General features: G+C 40.9%; 1 protein-coding gene across 1 annotated transcript in view; it reads left to right on the top strand.

Moving 5' to 3' along the window:
* Nucleotides 1-19,308, top strand: part of LOC117504141 (high-affinity choline transporter 1-like) — a 39,987-nt gene extending 20,679 nt beyond the window's left edge. The window contains exons 3-9 of the mRNA XM_034163530.1: nt 976-1,089; nt 1,417-1,576; nt 6,785-6,932; nt 7,080-7,223; nt 12,544-12,697; nt 18,061-18,278; nt 18,650-19,308. Coding sequence (XP_034019421.1) covers nt 976-1,089; nt 1,417-1,576; nt 6,785-6,932; nt 7,080-7,223; nt 12,544-12,697; nt 18,061-18,278; nt 18,650-19,237 — 1,526 coding nt within the window. The 3' untranslated portion in view covers nt 19,238-19,308. The remainder of the gene's footprint in view (nt 1-975; nt 1,090-1,416; nt 1,577-6,784; nt 6,933-7,079; nt 7,224-12,543; nt 12,698-18,060; nt 18,279-18,649) is intronic.
* Nucleotides 19,309-21,325: the final 2,017 nt, after the last annotated feature.

Raw genomic sequence — 21,325 nt, 5'->3', positions numbered from 1 at the left:
AATAGTTTTCTGAAGTGTTCCTGAGCCCACGCGATAAGATCCTTTACACGATGTCGATTTTTAATGCAGTGCCGCCTGAGGAATCGAAGGTCGCGGTCAGTGTTGGCTTTTGGCCTCGCTGCTTACGTGTAATAAGTTCTCCAGATTCTCTGAATCTTTTGATTACATTATGGACTGTAGATGATGGAATCCATAAATTCCTTGCAATTGAACGTTGAGAACTTCTTAAACTGTTGGACTATTTTTTACACAGTGTTCACAAAGTGGTGATCCTTGCCCCATCTTTGCTTGTGAATGGCTGAGCCTTTTGGGGATGCTCCTTTTATACCCAATCATGATACTCACAATTAGTGTCCTCAGTTCCCAAATGCTTATTGAGTGTTGTTAGAAGGAAAGGTGATTTAACACAGTGGAAAACACACCACTGTCCCAGCTTTTTTGAAACGTGTTGCAGGCATCCATTTCAAAATGAGCAAATATTTGCACAAAAACAATAAAATTTATCAGTTTGAACATTAAATATCTTGTCTTTGTGGTGTATTCAATTGAATATAGGTTGAAGAGGATTTGCAAATCATTGTATTCTGTTTTTATTTACAATTTATACAACGTCCCAACTTCATTGGAATTGGGGTTGTATAATTTCTTTAAACTCCACCAATTATCAAATTATGGTTTTGTAGTGCTCTCAACACTGATGGCATAATTCACTTTCTTATAAGTGTTCTGTTATGTGCTATGTTGTGATTCATGTAATAGTAGCGGTCCCTTTAAGAGTTCGGGCGACGTGTTCTGTTTCCGGCTTTTCTGTTGGCGCGCGGCGCCATGTTTGTAGTCTGTTAAAAAAACGCGACTAAAAGAGACTTAATGTGAGAAGTTTCGGCTCGTCTTTTCGCCAAAAGATAACTTCTACAGTTTTTTCATTCATTTTTCATTTATTTTGTTGATGACTGTGTGTGTTCTGGTATTTTTCAGCTACTTGGGTTGGAGGAGGCTACATTATGGGTACTGCCGAAATAGTCTACGATCCTACAAAGGGCTTGGTTTGGGCCGTTGGCCCTCCTGCCTTCTGTTTAAATCTTCTTATAGGTGGGTATTCGGTCAACTGTCGTGTTTATATAAATCATCCATAGCGGTGACACTGAAATATTGTTCAGAGAAATTTATAGTCCATCTGGATTCAATCAACTACTATTGCAATAAAGGGTTTTGTTTCTATAACTTTACAAGTACAAAACTTTACAAGTGCTAACTTGTTTGTGTTGACACACAAAAAAGTTAGTAGAACTAAAAATGATTGAGGCAACCAATTGCCATCAATTGTTTTAGTTCATAAATTGGCAACCTTGAGGTAATTCATTTAAATAAGCAAACGCCAAAAGATGAAGAGTAAACATATTTTGTTTGCATTGCCAGGTGCGGTGTTCCTTGTCAAACCTATCCGGGCGAAAAACTATGTCACCATCATGGACCCATTTCAAGAGAAATATGGCAACACTATCGCTGCTATCCTTTTCATTCCCGCTCTGATAGCAGACATCTTGTGGGTAGCGTGCATTCTTGGTGCACTTGGTAAGTATTCAGACATATACTTAACTAACGACCTACATCCAAGTCTTGATTTATTAACATGTCTGTTTTTTTAAGACAACATGATAGCATTCTAGTGTGTCACATTATCAAAAACATTGCTTAATACCAAGTCAATTCAATTTTGATTTATTTTCATTTATATAGCGACAAATCACAACACAGCTCCCGCAAGGCGCTTCACACAAGTAATATCTAACCTTACCAACCCTAGACCAAGCACACAGGCGACAGTGGTAAGGAAAAACTCCCTCTGTTGATATTGAGGAAGAAACCTCAAGCAGATCAGACTCAAAGGGGTGACCGACTGCTTACACCATTCTAACTGTTAAAAGATTTGCAAAGTTTTACAAAACAGAACATAACAACAAACGATGAATTTGACAAGAAGTCCATGCAGGTGTCCAGTCAGAGGAAGGGGTCATCCATTATGCCATTCAGTGGGCCTGTTCCCATGGCAGAGTCCATTCCAAATTCCACGTCCATTTCAGAACCACACCAACATTTATGATACAGTTTTGAAACCATTGATTTTTAATGTAGTGCATTTTTAACTGAAGAATTAGTTAGCACTTTTATTTTGGATAAATTATTCCCATCCCAATTTTTTTTTTGGAATTTGTTGCAGGCCTTAAATGCAGGAATGAATGTACACTCACAAGCCACTTTATTAGGTACACCTTGCTAGTACTAGGTTGGACCCACTTTTACCTTGAGAACTGCCTTAGTTCTTTGTGGCATAGATTCAACAAGGTGTTGGAAACATTCCTCACAGATGTTGGTCCACATTGACATGATAGCGTCATGCAGTCGCCCACTCAACCAGCCTGCCCCTTCTCTGACCTCTGACATCAACAAAGCATTTTCATCCACACAACTTCCACTCACTGGGTATCTTCTCTTTCATTCTCGGTAAACCCAATTTGGTTGTGCCTGAAAATCCCAGTAGATCAGCAGTTTGTGAAATACTCAGACCAGCCCGTCTCACACCAACAACCTTGCCACATTCAAAGTCTCGGTTTGCCACATTGAACTTCAGCATGTCTAGATGCCTAAATACATTTTGTTGCTGCTATGTCATTGACTGGTTATCTGTTTGTATTAACAAGCAATTGAACAGGTGTACCTGATAAAGTGGCCATCGAGTGTACGCTGGAAAAAGGAGAAAGAAGAGAGGGGAGGAATAGGTTTTTTTTTTTTAAAGTGCTTTTCCTCTCTGTAGCTTCAAGGACTGTTTGTGTTTCAGCTGAAACAACGAATGGACTGGTGGCCATTCTTGAGTGCTCAGTACTTTTCTACAGCAGAGACCATAAATTAAAACTACACAGCCACAGGAAATGTCTCTGTGTGAGACAGTACAAAGGGACATTTCTCTCATCAACACCAATAAAAAATTCATTAGCATAAAAAATTAGATTAAAGCCACTTGTTGTGACCACATTCAAATTATTGATGATACCAACAATGAAACTAGTGACTGACTAGAGGTTATAATCAAGCATCAGCTTCTGGGGCTAAATAATGAAGCCAAACTGGAAGAACGAAAACTTACAGAGAAAAATTCAAGAAGGGGATATGTACATGCAAGTGACGATCTAGAAATCTAAGTGTCCTCTGTGTGCATGTATGCGTGAGTGCGTGTTTTTGGCTTTGATCACGGAGAAACTGCAGACAGCTGACATTTGCCGTTTGGTATGTTTATGTATTTTGGGTCAAGGATGATGTTTTTGGAGAAACTATGGAGATTAGCTAACAACAGTGAACAATGGACGTTGATAATTACATTCTGGACTCACGCCATTCCAGCAGGGGGCAGTAAATCATTTATATATTAAAGGCAAAGTGGCATCTGTGTGCATGTATGTGTGATTTTATTTAGTGAGTTCAATGTACATAATATAATTGTAAATATGTTAAAAATACATGGATGACACAAGAAAGTGAAAACACTTATTTCCATTGTGGTCCATTTAAAAATCAAATAATATAAAAAATAAATAATATACATTTTTGATCCAATATAACATTCAAAAGCCACTTGGCGCGAATTAAAGATATTTCATCGACTTGTGGAGTTGATAATATGCACTTTTATGTAATTTGGGTCTATGTTTTGATTGATACATTACATTATTATTTAAATATAGTATTTCATATTGTTTTCAAAGATCTGTAGTAGAGAAGCTTGAATCTTCGACTGGACTGTGTTGCTTGACACGAGGATGTTTCGCTTCAAATTGCAGAAGCTTCCTCAGCTCAAATTCTTGCTCTGCTAATCTGACTTCTGTCTTGACTCTTGTAGAGAAGAATAACAGAAGCCGCAAAAGCTGGAGTTGAAACCTAACAGACCCCTCCTACCGAGAGGCAGAGTGCTATAGGCTAGTGACTAAACAATTGCTCTAATTAGCACCTATTGTGCTCTAGTTAGCACCCCCCTAATGACAGGGCAGCTGTCCCTCTTAATGATGGGACTGACGGCTCTCCTGATGATGTGAATGACTCATTACCATGAACAAAAGACTGAAACTGGTTTGACCTGAGTGCCCCATTGTAAACAGGGGACAAAGCGTGTCTCAGAACCCCTCCCCGGTTAAGGCTGGGTTTCAACTGTTTCACATACAATGCCTCCTTCACTCCTCTCATCTGATAGAATACACTACACTGCTCTGTTTGTAACTAGGGATCCTGTCCTTAGGGTGAACTAATTTCTGTCTCAAGGTGTTAACAGGTTTAAAGTAAACTGGGATTTTTTACTGTCTGAAGATCCTCTGTAGTTTTTCTCCTACTCCTGCTAAATAAGGGAGAGACACTCCTCTTCTTCTTGGCTCCGTCTCCTGTCTGTCTGGTCTCTTTGTTCTTTGGGACTTCTGCACTTTATCCAGGGACCATCTGGGTACCCACATACTGTGAGGGCTTTCCGGACATGTGTTGTTCTTTAGCCCTTCCCTCTGTAGTTGTGGGCACCTTTAGGGCTCTGTGTTGAAGAGTCCTGATCACCCCGAGCTTGTGTTTCAAGGGGGTTGGTTTGAGCCAAAGAGCAGATATTGGTCAATGTGAGTGGGTTTTCTGTAAAACCCTGTCTCTGCCTGTTCTGTCCAGTAATAACATTACCAGTCCAAGAAGGCGAATGCTGTTTCTGGCATCCTCATGTGCGAACTTGATATTGGAGTCCACTGAGTTGATGTGCTCTGTAAAGCCTCCACTTCCTGTTGCTTGATTTTAACCCATGTGTCATCGACATATCTGAACCAGGACTGGGAGCGATGCCCATGAACAACTCCAAGGCTCTCTTCTCCACTAGCTCCATGTACAGATTGGCCACAATGGGGGATACCGGAGACCCCATCGCACAACCATGGATCTGCCTGTATTAATTCCCCCTAAACAGGAAATACGTGGTGTTAAGACAGATCTCCAAGAGTTGGCAGATGTGGTAGGGTCTGGTTAGGTTTAAAACTCCAGCTTTTGTGGCTTCTGTTATTTCTTCTCTACAAGAGGCAAGACAAAAAGTCAGACTACCAGAGCAAGAATTTTAGCTGAGGAAGCTTCTGCGATTTGAAGCAAAACATCCTCGCGTCAAGCAACACAGTCCAGTCGAAGTTTTAAGCTTCTCTACTATGGAAACCACCTAGACAACTGAGAGCCTTCACAGAAACGTTGCGACCAACTGTGGGCATGAGGCCCTGGCACTGGTACGTAAGCTGGAAAAGACTGTTAAAAAGATAGCTAACTGTAGAAACCACTCGGATTTTGTGCTTGCAGGCAGGAACACACAGTGCCAGCTGTGGCATAGCGCATCGCTTATGTGGGGGAAATATGAAAAACCAGCCTGTACCTGTGGGACCACATTGTGCCGCTTATGTGGAAAAAAAAAACATACGACCCACAGGACGCGAACCCGTGCTGTCCAAACGCTCTGATTGCCAGTCAGAGACTTTACCACTGAGCTATGGAGCTGTTCTTTGAATGCTGCAGGAGTCTGCCTCATATCAGGAAGGACATGGAAGTATTACAGAAAATTAAAGTCACACACCATATAAAAACACCACATTTATCAAGTGAGCAATACAAATATGGTCCATCTATTCCTCTGTAAATGACCCATGGTCAAATACATACAGATATGAAATGACATGAATGAGTGTTTGTGAAAGTGTAGGAACACGGACCCCACAACAGGGGGCGCAAATGATACGGACAATGGAGGAATCAAATAACACTGTTTTTACTGTTGTGAAAACAGGCACAACAACACAGCCGATTACAATATTGCGACTAGAGCCGCCAAGTCCCGAATCCCCAGGTGGCTACTGCCTCCGCTCGTCGGATCCGGTACTGCTGGCAAGGAACAAAAACAGTCAGGTGTGGATGCGGCTACACCCAGCAACACGGAGGGTGGAGAGTCCACCTCCACCTCTCGTTAACAATGATACAGGAGTGTAGGAAGGTGAGTATCCTTATCCGAATGTGTTCAGTAGTCAGCTGTCCTACAAATGCTCAACAAGAATTACAACAATGGTTAGTTTGTATGTATGGGCAGAGATTGTTACCTCTTTGGTTAGGCGATATCTCGGCAAATGAGGTGGAGATGCCGTCCTGCTGATATTACCTCCGTATTGATTGGGATCAGCTGTCTCGGTGATGGGTGACAGCTGTCATCCTGGCTGCTCCTGTAAGGCGGCAGCGCCCTCCGGTGCCTGGAGCCCGCACTCCAGGCAGGGCGCCCTCTAGTGGTGGTGGGCCAGCAGTACCTCCTCTTCAGCGGCCCACACAACAAATGAGAAGCAGTTCGGTCATCTCATTCATGTCCACATCTGCTGGTGCATCTCCAAACGGCCGCGCAGGCGTGTCTTGTGGATGATGCGCTGCAGGACACCGTGTCATGTTGAACAGAGCTCACATGGGTGACGTGACAGTGAGAATGCCTGCTGCGTGTTCTGATCTGACGGTCCTTTTCAACCTTGGAGTAGCCTGTCCATGTGTGCGCCATGCCTGCGCGCTTGCTCACTGTAGCACGTCGTGTGCATGAGTGCATGAGTGAAGAAATGGGAAGCCTATTCAAAAGAATCGCACGCAATTACACTTTGCCCCTAGGCTCGAAGTTCATAGTCAAATTCATGGTGATGCAATGCTGTGCTCGGAAAAGAAAAAAAAAGATGTATATATTTTGAGTGTGTGTTGATGGTTACAGGAGGGACGTTAAGCTAGTGGTCATGGATATCAACTCCACACTGTCTGTGGCCATTTCTGCAGCCGTGGCTATTGTTTACACATTAATGGGAGGTCTGTATTCTGTGGCCTATACTGATGTCATTCAGCTGATCTTCATGTTCCTCGGTTTGGTATGAACACATTTCAGAATAACTGTTTTCACAGATTTTCAGACATACATATATATGTGCATTTGGATGATACCGCGGTTGGTGTATCCCCAGCCATGTACACGTGTACAATTGCAAGTCTCCGCCTTGTTTTTCTCATTATTTCAGTGGGTCTGTGTCCCGTTTATCCTGATGAGCCCATTCGCTGCCAACGTCACGATTGCCGCAGTGACAAAGTGGAACCAGGAGCCGTGGCTTGGCAAGGTGCAGCTTGAAGACTCTGGCAACTGGATAGACGACTTTCTGCTACTGGTAATAGACACCCACAATGACAGTATAGCCAAGAGAAAGTGGCATTCGAATGAAATGTAAAGGTTTATATTGACTATACTGTACAAGTTCATCCTGTACACAAACTTTTTTTTGGTATCTCGGATTTGGCCTGTGTTAGGAGATTAGAACCACGTGTATCAGTCAAAGTCTAGATCACAGTAATGACTCACTGGATTTACTTCATGTTTGGTTTGAGGTTGACCCTGGTCAGACTTCTCAGTCATATCAAAATTAATTCTCCATATTGCATATCAGCAAAAGTCAACCCAGGATTACATCTTATAGTGCAGTTTCAACTTCAGCAGCCTTACACCATCCTTGGAGACCCTAATGTCTTACAACGATTCATGCACAGGGGCACCCCAACTAGGTTGACAAGGGGCATAGCTACTGGGGAAACAACCCTAGGCAAGCTAGACAGATACCAGCCCAGACACTGCCCAAGCTCATAATTGGACTGTTGGTCTTGCGTGCTCCCAAAGGGATCCCAATGTCCCAGTCTGATCGGTCCCCCCTTGGATCGGCCCCCCTGCCTTCAGTGTGCATATGTCATTTTGGAGTGTCAGCGACGACTGACCGATCATCACCTTTTCCCTGCTTAAAACTGCACTTTTAAAATGATTTATGAGGTTTACTTTGTCACCTGAAAGCTAATAATCACATTATTCCCTTTGATTGGTTTGGGTGTAGAGAGTTGGACTCAAATGCACCGGTGTCGCAGTCTGATTGCCCCCCGCCCTGATCTTTTATTATGAAATAATGCTGAATTTATGTGGAAATGATTGTTGTAGAAAAGCTTCAGATATCTGTTGCTGAGATAGATGATGACTGGAGTGCAGTTTGAAGAAGAAACAAGGCGATAATTGGTAAATCGCTGCCGACCTTCCAAAATGATGCATGTACAGTGAAGGTAGGGGGGCCAATCAGATGGGGGGGACTGATCAGACTGCGACACTGGGGTCCTTTTGGCAGCATGCAAGACCAATAGCCCAATTAGGAGCTTGGGCAGTCTTTCCCTGCAGTATTTTCCCTGCAGCCACTGGAACTTTATAATCTCAAATGCATCATGCAATGCAGTGGGATCCAGAGTAGTACCATCTCAGCTAAACCACCAACTTCAGCAGTTCTACAGCAGGCACATGGGGCACACGGGACACCCCCATGTTGACCAGGGCCATAGCTACTGGAGAACAAACCTAGATAAGCTAGACCTCCCCAGACGTTGCCCAAACTCATAATTGACCTATTGGTCTTACGTGCCCCCAAAGGATGCTGGGTTGCGATCATTCCCAGGTGTCAGCAGATCTTTCCCTTCAGTCACTGGAACTTTCCCCAGAGTAAATCCAAAGACAGGGTTTTTTAATCTTCACTTACACCTTATAGCGCAGTGGGACCCAGGGAAGTAACATCTCAACTCACCCACCAATGTCAGCAGCCTTGTATCACCCTAGGGGACCTAAATTGACCTGTTGGTCTTACCTGTCCCATTCTCATGTGTGTCATCTCCAGACTCCTGTCATCAAACCATGGGTTATAATGCAACTGGATGCAGAAGTATGGCTGACTCCAAATCTCCGCAAAATAAAGCAATAATAATCATAATAACGCATATATGTTGGCTCATAGGTAACTATGTATGATACAGAGAATTATATAGGCATAAGATCATGAATTTTTAAAGCTGTCTCGTCAAGAATCAAGTGATTGTTTGGTTGATAAAAAACCACTGCCATTGATGTTATCTTCAGAATTAGTGAAATTTGGTTGTGTCCATTGCAAATTTCCTGTTATACCTATCTGTACGATTAGTCAGGCTTGTTTTATGCCTTTTGTCTTGACAGAATAGAAATGGCAGATAGCTACTTCATTATGCTTGATGCACTTGAGGTTTCTTCCTGTTTTAAGTGTTACAAATGTGCTTCCTCATGAGTGGTTAAGGTCTAAACCTTATTCTTTGTATATAGCGCTTTGAGATAAATTCCATTTCAGAACTACCGTGCATCCAGAAAGTATTCACAGCACTTCACTTCTTCCACATTTTATGTTGCAGCGTTATTCCAAAATGGATAAAGTACATTTTTTTTCCTCAAAATTCTTCACACAATACCCCATAATGACAATGTGAAAAAGTTTTTTTTTTTTTTTTTTTTTTTTTAAGATTTTTGCAAATAAAAAAACCTAAGAAATCACATGTGCATAGATTAGTGTGGGCAGCTTTGAAAGACATAATACTCTACCTCCCCTTCCATCTGTGGCCAGAAGAAGCGATCTGGATGAGTGATATTCTATGTTGCACTCCTTGATGACCCATTTTGTCATGGAGTTGTGTCTTATCCGTCTCAGGTAACAAAAGTTGTATTGTAGTAGTAGTCTTTTGGTGAAGTATGCCATCCTCATCCAAGCTAGGTTTTTCCCATTCTTGGAAGTAAACACTTGCTGTGGGTGGTCTGACACATTAAAATGATCACTTCTTGGCAAGGACATAGATGCCTCACCTGATTCTGTACCCTCTACCATGTTATGCCAAAGGTATTTGTCCCCACTGCTTGTATAGTTGCTTGGACTGAAGAAGAAGACATTTCCTCTGTACACTTTTCCATCATTTCTTCAAAGTCACAGATCCTTGAGAGACCATGACATCACAGTTCTGTTTCCCCAACCGATATTTAATAGTTAGCTGAAAGTCAATTAATTCAGTGACCCATCTGCACCTGGTGTTGAGTTTAGCTATTGACAGGGATGAGATTTTTCCACGGATTTGACAGTCCTGGGGGTCGATTTTGTGAAATGTCCAAATCCGTTGAGAAAATTTTAGGGGGGGGTAAGAATGCAAAAAAAAATTAATGCCAGGAGTACCTTTGTTTAATAAAATTGTTGTCTATTCAGAACACTGAGTGGTCTTTGTTTGTTATCGCCAACGCAGCAAGTTCGATCAGTCCGTCAGTCAGCCGAACGTGGAAGTAACGCTGTGCTGATCAGTGACCAGTATGAAGTAGGTGCACAATGAGCATGTAGTGTAAGGGAGGTAACTGTGTAGTCTTTCAACTTCCAATTTTTGGTAGTTTTCCTTTTAACAAATCATAAAAACCGAGACGTATCGAAGCGCAGTCGAAGCTATTACTTACGCACATTTTCATTGGTTATTACAAAGCTTATGACCAATCAGCGCAAAGGTTATATATGCGTTTCTCCCACCCTTTCTTCGGTGTTGCAAATGCAAAATGGCTAAATTAATTCTAAGAGGCGAAGAATCCGCGGTCCTAGAAATTGATAAAGAGGTGAAGAACAAGTTCCGATGGACATGCCTGGACAAAACAGGCAAAACAGACACAGCCATACGGTCAAGCAGATGTGTCACAGGAGGCATGCACAGCAAGGCAATTTTGACTTATGGTTAAAATTTTTAAACAAACTAATTCTGGACATATTATCAAAATTAACGTCACTTCTGTCATTTTTACAAAGTGAAAATATCAGCTATATGTTTTAGTTTTAAAGTAATGCACAAATTTTGAAGGTTTTAGAATTTACAGACAACGCTGCTCGGGACAATAAGAAGACTCGTATCATTCCCCGTCACCTGCAGCTGGCCGTCCACAATGATGAGGAGCTCATGATTTATTCGCCCATCTCAGCCTTATAGGGAGAAAGCATCAATAGTTATGATGAATCTGACTTCAGAAATTGAATCTGCGTATCTTAATTGACCGAAGCACAAGTTTTCACGTCTTAAATGTAAATGTCGGCAGAGAAATTGGCCAGAGAATCAACATTGATTACAAGTGCAGAGCATGCATTTTCCACTGACAGCGCGAAACCGCTGCAATGCATCAACCTTTCAAGATGGCAGGGCCGAGATCCGCTAGGGGCAGACCTGTTGTACAGCTCGACCCTTTCTAGTAAATCTGTGACAGACACACATGCCAAAAGGCATTATGGAAAAATTGAGCTTCCTGAGTGGTTGGTCAGTTTATAAAAACCAACACACACATTACTGTAATGTGTGTGTTGGTTTTTACAAATAAATTTGTATTTGTAATATGTCTTTTTTCATTTGTATAAAAAGGCAATTTGAAACTAAAATTCTGTTTAAGTGTGTTTCAGCATGTGTAGCAAATATGTGGCAGTTGTTCACTGCCATGAACACTACTGGATGGGAGTGTGAATACCAGTAAACACATCTAAAACTGCAAACGCTGATTTTGTAACCTGTTAACACCTCTAGAGTGATTTACAAGACATGTTGCGGACGTCAGCGTGCTAACTTCAACTCTTGTCAAAAGCTCATTAACATAAATACTGTTTACGATTGATTGATTGATAGAGGGGTTTTTATTGAACTTGAACATTTAGAAATTGTAAATAAGACAATAGGATCTTAAGAATTAATGTAAATAACTATATATATACAGTAGTGTTCAGAATAATAGTAGTGCTATGTGACTAAAAAGATTAATCCAGGTTTTGATTATATTTCTTATTGTTACATGGGAAACAAGGTACCAGTAGATTCAGTAGATTCTCACAAATCCAACAAGACCAAGTATTCATGATATGCACACTCTTAAGGCTATGAAATTGGGCTATTAGTAAAAAAAAAGAAGTAGAAAAGGAGGTGTTCACAATAATAGTAACATCTGCTGTTGACGCTACAAACTCAAAACTATTATGTTCAAACTGCTTTTTTAACAATCCTGTGAATCACTAAACTAGTATTTAGTTGTATAACCACAGTTGTTCATGATTTATTCACATCTGCGAGGCATTAATTGATGCACTGTATATACAATCAGGTACATAAGTATTTGGACAGTGAGTTTTTTCTTTTTTGTGTGTAATTTTGCCTCTGTACACCACCACAACTGAGCTGAAATGAAACAACTAAGATGTGCTTGTAGTATAGGCTTTCAGCTTAAATATTGCATTCGGCTAACCAGTTAAAAATACAACTATTTGTATATACCCATTTTCAGAACTCTGTAATTTTTAGAGTAAGTACTTGGACAAACCAAATATAAGGATCGTTATTATAATTTTACAGTCTGTTTTACTGAGATAATTCAGACAATCTCCATGGCACCAGTAATAATTCAAATCCAAAGTTACTGAGATACAGTTTTTCTGCTGAAGATCAGACTACTACTTTTACAGAAACAGATTTCTAGTTACTTTCCTTCAGGGCATTGCTGTGGAGGTTTGAAGGAACAGGGATTGCCACACAACCTCTGCTGTCCAAAATATTACCCTGAATTGTACAGAATTACCGCAAAATTCCCTTCTTCTTTTTTTATTCTTCAAGGTAATTGGAGGCATATGCTACCAGGCCTTATACCAAAGAATCCTGTCCACAGCCACGGATACTCAAGCAAAGATCACCCTTTTTGCTGGTTCGATTTTATGCGTAGTCCTTGGTGTCCCATCAATCCTCATTGGAGCAGTGGCAGCATCTACTGGTACAATTCTCACTGTCATTGTTCACGGTCTTTGTCTACTTTTTGATTATGTATGTATTTTATGAATACTATACCCCCCGTCACACATAAGCCGATTGAGGCCGAATGGCGTCAGATTGACACATCCTGCCACAGTCGGGAAGGAATGAGGTGCAATCTGAAGACAAAGCATGCATTCATCATGCATGCATTCATCATGTGCAGTGGGTGTGAACAGCGTTCAACCAATCGAAAGTACTATGTGCCACTGCGCAGCGCACGCTGCTACAGATCTGAACAGGCTGTTATATCCATAATAGACCTTACAGTAGCCTACAGATGTATTTCCATTTCTTCCCATGGATGACATAAATAATGTGAAATATTGTGCCCATCAAATCTGTGATACCATGGGCAGCTGCGCCTCTCCGTGGTCTCATGTGCATTAATGCGTCATTGCACATGAGAACGGATCTCACCGCTGTAATATACATATTATTACATGATCACCATCTATACTCTGTAGGAGATGTGATGTGGAACTGTGTCACCAGGCCATGACAGCATTATTAAACATGAAACTCACCTCCAGCATGGAACCAGGGTTGTGCGCGCACACGCAGCAAAGTTTAGCATGCAGCAATGTTTAGCAGAAAACAGAGTCCAGTGGCTGGCAGCAGTGCGCACGCTTCACGGCTCATTCAGCTGTTAACATACACGCACACACACACTGAGTGATCATTTCATCACTTCTGTTCTACGCACGCACACGCATATGAGGTTAGTAGCGCTAGAAAGGGGACAATGAGCGTAGATGTGATTGCATGAGTGAGTGAGTGACTGTACCAATGCTGGTGTCGCAGACCAAAAGGTCCTCCCTAAAAAATTGGTCCACCCTGCCTTCACTGCGCATGTGTCATCAGCTGCGGTTCACTGATTATCACCTTGTTTCTGCTTCAAACTGCACTCCAGTCATCATCTATCTCAAGCTTTTGTACAACAATCATTTCCACATAAATTCAGCATTATTTCATCATAAAAGACGGAGGAAGTGATCTGAGCGCCATAGCTACATGAGCTGCTAGCTGTTGCGTTCACTGCACCTCCGTCATTTCAAAGCATCACTAATTATTGCCTCGTTTCTGCTTAACCGGCCTCATTTCTGCTGTAAACTGACTTTAGAATGATTTAAGAGGTTTACCTTTATCATCTGATGGTTAATAATCCCATTAATCCATTTGATCGCTTTGAGTGAAGAGAGTTTGCCTCAGAAGAGCTCCTGTGGTCTGAAATGACGCATGCGCAATGGAGGCAGGGTGGACCAATTTGTAGGGGGGATCATTCAGTCTATGATACCTGCTTTGACACATATGGCGTGAGTCCGGTCCATACGTTGGATGTACTGTGATGTCCAGTACCATCAGGTCCTGTGCAAAGGAAGGACACAGCGCTGCCTCCCATCCTGTGTTTGCCATCTAGACGTTTGGACATCGGTCAGTCTTCAGCACCTTTTATGGCTGTCTGATAGGAGTCTGTGTCATCTAAACTGTTGTCTAAATACGCTTTGGATGCGATCTTGCAGGTGTGGACGAGGTAGTCTGGATGGGATCCGCCCACAATCTACATCAGGGGTGGGCAGCGAGGGCCGAGACACTGCAGGTTTTCCTTGCAACCAATCACCTCAGCAGGTGGATTGCTGATGAGCTTCTCCCCTGAAGATAAACACCTGTTGAGACAAGTGATCATTAATGAAATCACCTGCTGAGGTGATTGGTTGTAAGGAAAATCTGCAGTGTCTCGGCCCTTCATGGCACATGATTGCCCACCCCTGATCTACATGCATCTTTCCCTCCTGACTGTATCCAGATTATGGCCATATTTGCCGTATCGGGCTCCTTCCTGCACATTCTTGCTATGTGTGACGGGGGCTTTCTAGGAGAATCTTGAACAATTTACAATTACCATATTTTCTGGAGTATACTGTAAGTTATGGTTTTTTAACTACTTTGGGAATGCTGTGGACCAGCAATCCTTGTGGATTTGACTATTTATTTTGTCCATCCAGTATGTTGTCCATGACGTTTATTTGATTACTTTTGGAATTTAATAGTCCTTCGGGTACACGCCACAAGCTGAGGGCTTCCTGCATAAATCCACTGCTTGGTGTGGGCCAACATTCTGTTTGCATCTGATAATTTCTCTGATCCAAACAGGGTCAGATAACATCCAGTATGTTGTCCAATGCATTTTTATTTGTCTTACTTATTTTTCAGTTTAAATGTCCTATGCATGTGTGCTACACTGAGTGCCCGTCCTGTTAAACTCACCTCCAACAAAACATTGTGTTAAAAAGGAAGTTTGACAAATGGAAAAAAGTGTGACTCATATTCAAGTGCAAATTATATATGTTTTTCATCTTCAACGGGCATTTTTTGACAGTTGTATCTTACATGCCAGAAAATATGGTAAATAATTATATAGAGTTATAAGTAAGACTGCATTAATATTTGATATAGACCCTACTCTAAAGGTAATGGATCCACAAAACCACTTCTTTTTTTTATACGCTGACAATATTTGAGTTTGATATCAAAAGTTGAATATGAGGAAAAAAATTAGAATCCCAGCTTTTGTTTCTTGGTCGTTATGTGTACAGTGTTGGTTAGAATTATTGACATCACAGCAAAATCACCGGTGTTAAATTAACACTGACAGAGTACATATTGTCCCACACTGGGTCAATGTAGGACTGTATGTACATTGGCAGTGTTAATTTGACACTGGTGATTTTTGCTGTGTACAGAAAAAAAATTACAGGTTCAGAAGTAAATGTAAATTAACCATTTTTGTACAATTGGAATATTTACAAAAGAGTAAATTATTTAACAAAGAAAGATGCTTTAATGTCCTAAAATAAAGGGAAAAAAATTACCTGTGGAACCATTGCTGGCACCATTTGATGAATTTATAGTATATCATCACAGCTTTTTGTTTCTTTCAACATTTTTTATAAAAATTGGTTCATCAGATTAATTTAAAATTTAAATTCTCTTTTCAAAATATACAGGTGCCAGTAATTCACACACACAAACACATACACTTTGTTTTATCTTTGGCCTTCACTTGTTAACAGAGATAAGCTAGCATGAAGACCAAAGCTCAGGTTACTGCAAAAAAAGTTGGCTCCCAGTGTTAAAAACCCAGTAGTAAAAATCGGTCAAAGGTATTCCTCAAACAAGTAGTACGAGAATGATTGGAAATGTCCTGAAAAAGCAGTGAACTAGGAGTTTATTGAACTGTAGATAGGTCAAACAAACAAAACCTTATTATACAACTGAAACTAGGTAAAGAAAAACCTAAAATCTATAGTCAGTGACCCAAAATAATGGCTTGGCAACAAAGACAACATTTTTATGGTCAAATGAGACCAAAACGAAACTGAAATGAAGTGATAAAAAGTCCATAATGTGAAGGAAGAAAGGAAGAACGAATTAAGAAGTCATCATTTTGAACATTTTGGCTGCCAGTTTACAGATAAATCTATTCAGATTCATCCAGAGGTCTTTCACCACCCTGTAAGACAACGATCCAAAACATATCAAGACAACACAGGACTTCATTTGGGAGAAAGTGGAAGATCCTAGACTGGCTAAGCCCATGAACAGACCTTAACCCAACTGATTATGTATTTCACCTCCTGAAGTGAGAAAACCGCCAATGTTGTTTAAAGCCTCAGTCACACGGCACGAACAAAGCACAACAAAGACCAAACGGAACAAGAATTCTGGACTTTCTTTGACTTTTGGTGTCAAAATTTAACCTTCGTTCAGTTTCGTTCCTGTAGGTGGCGCTTTGTCAGAATTTTTAAACTGTTGAAAAATTTGAACGAATACCGCTGACAACCACAATTTGTCCGTATTTCATTTTACTGTCGTTCTGGACAGTTTTGTATCATTTGCTCAGTTTCCGTAACGTTAGCGTTTTGCTTGAATTTCATCCAACTTCATTCAAACCACCAAGTCCAACACGCTGAACGAAGGTTGACCAACGCATCGATATCTGAATGAATCAATAACTAAAGCTTCGACAAGCTGAACGAAATATCCTTGTATCGCTAATTAATCGTTCATTTTTGGGACAAAAAAGCAATGTTTTCATGCAGAAACAATAGTGTTAAGAACATTTTATCCACTACTTTAACTATTTACACACGTTTCAACCATTTGTGGCTGGCCTGAGTGTGTCTGACATGGACAGTTCCCCATGGACATCACTGACTCATCAAAGGTAAGTACTATCACAGATAAAGTGTACAACAAGTGTACAACAAGGTACAGACATGCCGCGAAAACTCAGAATGTTAAGACAAACAAAACTTGTCATCGTGAATACTTTACTAGGGGAGCTAGGACCCCTCCCCCCCAGGACTAAACCAAACTAACTTTTTTAGGTTCCTTCGATGACCCCAAAACACAATCAGGGTGTTCCCAAAAATAAAAACTGGCCTCAAGCCAGTTATCCAAGATGGTGTCCAAGATGGCCGCCAAAATAGAGTTTTCCACCAAATCACCTTTAAACAACATATAAGCAAATTAAATATCACAGAGGTTCAATGAGAAGACCATTGCAGGTCACAGCAAACTCATTTGTGCCTAAACTAAATTCATTCATGGGTTTAAGTTTCAACATGGCGTCCAAAATGGCTGCTAATAGACCCTTATCATTGAATCTCTGTGATATTTAACTTGTTTATATGTTGTTTAAAAATGTTTTAGTGGAAAACCCTATTTTGGCAGCCATCTTGGACGCAATTTTGGATAACTGGCTTGATGCCAGTTTTTGTTTTTGGGAACATCCTGATTGTGTTTTGAGGTCATCTAAGAAACCTAAAAAAGTCGGTTTGGTTTAGTCCAGTGGGGGGAGTGCAAAGGTAGTGATCGTAACTCCCCTACTCCTGCTTCATTTTGATTTCATTTAAAGCATTGAGGTCAACGGTCGTTTCGTTTTTCTTTCATTAATTTTGGTTTGTTTCATTCTTTTTGGGAAAAGTGCAGGATCTTTCGTCCACTTTTTCTCAACGATTTTTGACTTTGACTTTTTATCCTTCGTCCAGCTATCGCCGTGTGATCTGGGCTTAACATATCTACGTGTAAATCGCAAATAAAATCTAAGATTCTACAATTTTCCCACTCATATTCAAATTTTGATATCGCATTTAGAGGTCGATACTGTAACACATATGACTGACAAACATAAACAAAAGATCATGTTTTTCTAGACAGTATGTTTCAGTCTCATTTTCCATGGCACCTATGTGTTTTCACAAACACAATCTTTGAGGATTCATATGTATAGTCTTTAATACCATATTTTATCATTGCCAGATTGGAACCAGACGTCCTTCGGTTCACCGAGCCCATTTGAACAAGGCAAAAGTGGAATGATTTTGCCAATTGCTCTCCAATATCTGTGCCCCTTCTACGTCTCTTTGTTTGCTATGGGAGCACTTGCAGCTGCTGTGATGTCATCAGTTGACTCCGCCCTTCTGTCTGCTGCGTCTGAACTGGGCCGGAATATTTTTAAGAACATTATCTACAAAAAGGTAAATAACCCTTAGAACCCTTAGAGCCCTTAGAACACTCGTGGTGATTAAAATCAGCGTAAAGCAGAGGTGGGACGAAGTCACCATCAAGTCACTCTCAAGTCAGGAATCAGCAAGTCCCAAGTCAAGTCTCAAGTCATAATGACCACCAATTGTTTGCAAGCTGACTTGAGACTTGACTTGGGACTTGCAGACTGATGACTTGAGAATGACTTGATGGTGACTTTGTCCCACCTCTGGAAAGATATGAACACCAAGCACGCATGATGCCAAAATACTGCAATATGGGAACAGGAATCTCTACAACCAAGAGTTAACAATGTCTACCCCTGCAATTTCCGTTGATAATTGAATATTTTCTTCTGTTTCAGGCATCAGAAAAACACATTCTTGTGACAGTTAAAGCATCCATCCTCTTGTGTGGGCTGTTGGGAGCAGGTCTGGCCATGACATCATCTTCCATTAGCCTGTTTTGGATTTTCAGCTGTGACGTCTTGTACTCATTGATGTCCGCCCAGGTGATGTGTATCCTCTTCCTACCTAATCGGGTCAACCACTGCGGGGCCTGTACTGGCTTTGTAGTTGGCCTGTTGCTACGGGCTTTGGTTGGTGAACCCATACTGGGAATTCCTGACATCCTACCCTTACCCTGGGACAAGATACAGGAGGATGGTCACCGTCGCCGCTTGTTCCCTTTTCGTACGGCCATAATGCTAATTAGTTTTGCGGCTATTTTAGTTACATCACATTTCATGGCTTGGTTATGTGAGAAAGGAGTTCTGAAAATGAACCTTCATGTTGCAACAGACTCAATTGGTGTCAATCATCAGGGAAGCATGAATAACAAAGATGACGAAGTGCCGGATAGGGAACTCGTGCCCTTATCATCACAGAGCAGGAATGAAGAAGGGAACAGCTGTTTTAGCGGCAATGGGGATATCTTGAGGGACTCAAGCTAGTATTGGGAGACTGTAAAACCTGCTTAAACAGAATTTTGCAAGCAGTATACAACACCCATATGGATGCCATGCAGTGGCGACTCCAGAGATTTTTTTCTGCAGGTGCTGTGGGGGAGCTTGCCATTTTTATGAGGGTGCTATGGGCTTGTGTGTCGTGACAGCGTACGCATAGCCATATTCTGATCTGCGACAGTCACTAATGACATACAGAATGACCAAAAACACACACAAACCTAGGCTACTGTTCAATATACATTAATATCCACAGACCTACACATGTAGCCTATAGCCTCAGGAGAAAAATGCCAACAGCAGACAGAGAGAAAATCTTTCACCTACCATTGATGTCTTCATAACAGCACAATGCACCTGTTGTTGTTAAGAGCAAAACATCAGTGATTTGGTTTCTGTCCAGAGGTCGTGTTCTCTGAGGGGTAATTGCCAGGAGTGACACCGGGTCACTGGTTTGCCTTTGCCTACTGCTGTTCCTCAGGTAGTTCTTTAGGTGACACAAACTTCACTTCTTTCCAGTTCCACCCATATATATTTGGGCAGCAAAAACCAAACCATTTCAGCAACTTGAAACTACACTCATGACACTATGACGTCATCACTGATACTGAAAAACTCGTCCATGCCTTTGTCTCTTCGAGGCTTGACTACTGTAACACCCTGCTCTTTGGGATCTCTGGAAAAACCTTCAAAGGCTCCAATACATTCAAAACAGTGCACCAAGAATTCTTATTTTAGTACATAAACAGGAACACACCACACCTATACTCCATAACCTTCACTGGCTACAAAATCCATTTTAACATTGCTCTCATCACCCACAAATGCATCCATGGCAATGCCCCCACATACCCCAAAGACCTCTTCATTCCCCACACATCCTCCCTTTCCCTCCATTCAAAAAACACTAATCTTCTCTGTCCCCCTCACACCAAACTTCACACCATGGGAGCTGCCCTCCATATTTGAAACCCAAATCAGGGGGCTCCACAAACTGGGGAAGCTTTTTAAAAAAGCCTCAAGACATACCTGTTTAGACAGGCCTATCACAGGTCTCAATATTTTGGTTTTATTCTATTCTGGTGACTGTTTTATCTTAAGATTTTCTGTGTTATTCTCTTATTTATCCTAGGTTTTATTTTTTTTCCTGTAGCACTTTAAGAGTTTTATTAATGGAAGGTGCCTTATAAATGAAACATTATTATTATCATAACATTGTTGAATGTGATGTCATTGAACATCACGTTACACTCATTTTGTGTAAAACAAGCAGTTCTGCTGATGAATGTTTAGTTTCTTTTATGAGTGAAATATTTATCTAATCACATAAATCTGAAAATGCCAGAAGTGTCTTACTGTGAAAAACTGAAATGGTGATGTCATCGCCCTGCCACTGTAACATGTTGTAACGGTGTCATTTTACAGTGTAATTTAACATATTATTATTATTTTATTCTTGTTGGTGGTGGGACAAAGTCCTGGCATCCTCCAGCTCAGTCTGTGAAACTCGTACGTGACAAAAAAATTTAAGTTAAAGGAATTGTAACAGAAATGGTGGTTGCAAAGAGCTTATAGAGACCTTCAAAATGGTGTTTAAATATTTGTTCTATGTCAAATATGAAGAAGGTTATGAGCATTTGAAGGTGGGAAGAATTTACATCTGTGTGTTTTAAGGGACAAATGCCAGAAAACCGTGACCGGTGTCTCATTGTTTACATTTCAAAATGATGGTACTCTGTCAAACCTAAATATTATCTCATTTAAATGTCTGATTTGCAATGATCCGCCATATAAACACTGTTTTCTTACAGTAGCTTCCAAGGTAAAAAAAAGAAAAGAAAAAAAAAAGTCAGTTTCACCATGTCAGCCATCTTGCTGACTCGACATCGGTTTTGCGGGTCATAAAAATATGCAGGCGAAGGAACAATAGGAGTATTTATTGAACATTAATACATCAACTTGTTCAACTTTTACTCACTTTGAGTTTTCCTAGTTTTGGCCACCTTAAAATCCTTACAAATATGTTTTAATTCAATAGCACTTTCTGATTACACTATGTAACACAGGTTTTGTTTC

This window comes from Thalassophryne amazonica, chromosome 22 (genome assembly GCF_902500255.1).
Source record: "Thalassophryne amazonica chromosome 22, fThaAma1.1, whole genome shotgun sequence".
In the NCBI taxonomy this organism is placed as follows: domain Eukaryota; kingdom Metazoa; phylum Chordata; class Actinopteri; order Batrachoidiformes; family Batrachoididae; genus Thalassophryne; species Thalassophryne amazonica.
This window is presented reverse-complemented; position numbering and strand designations above follow the sequence as displayed.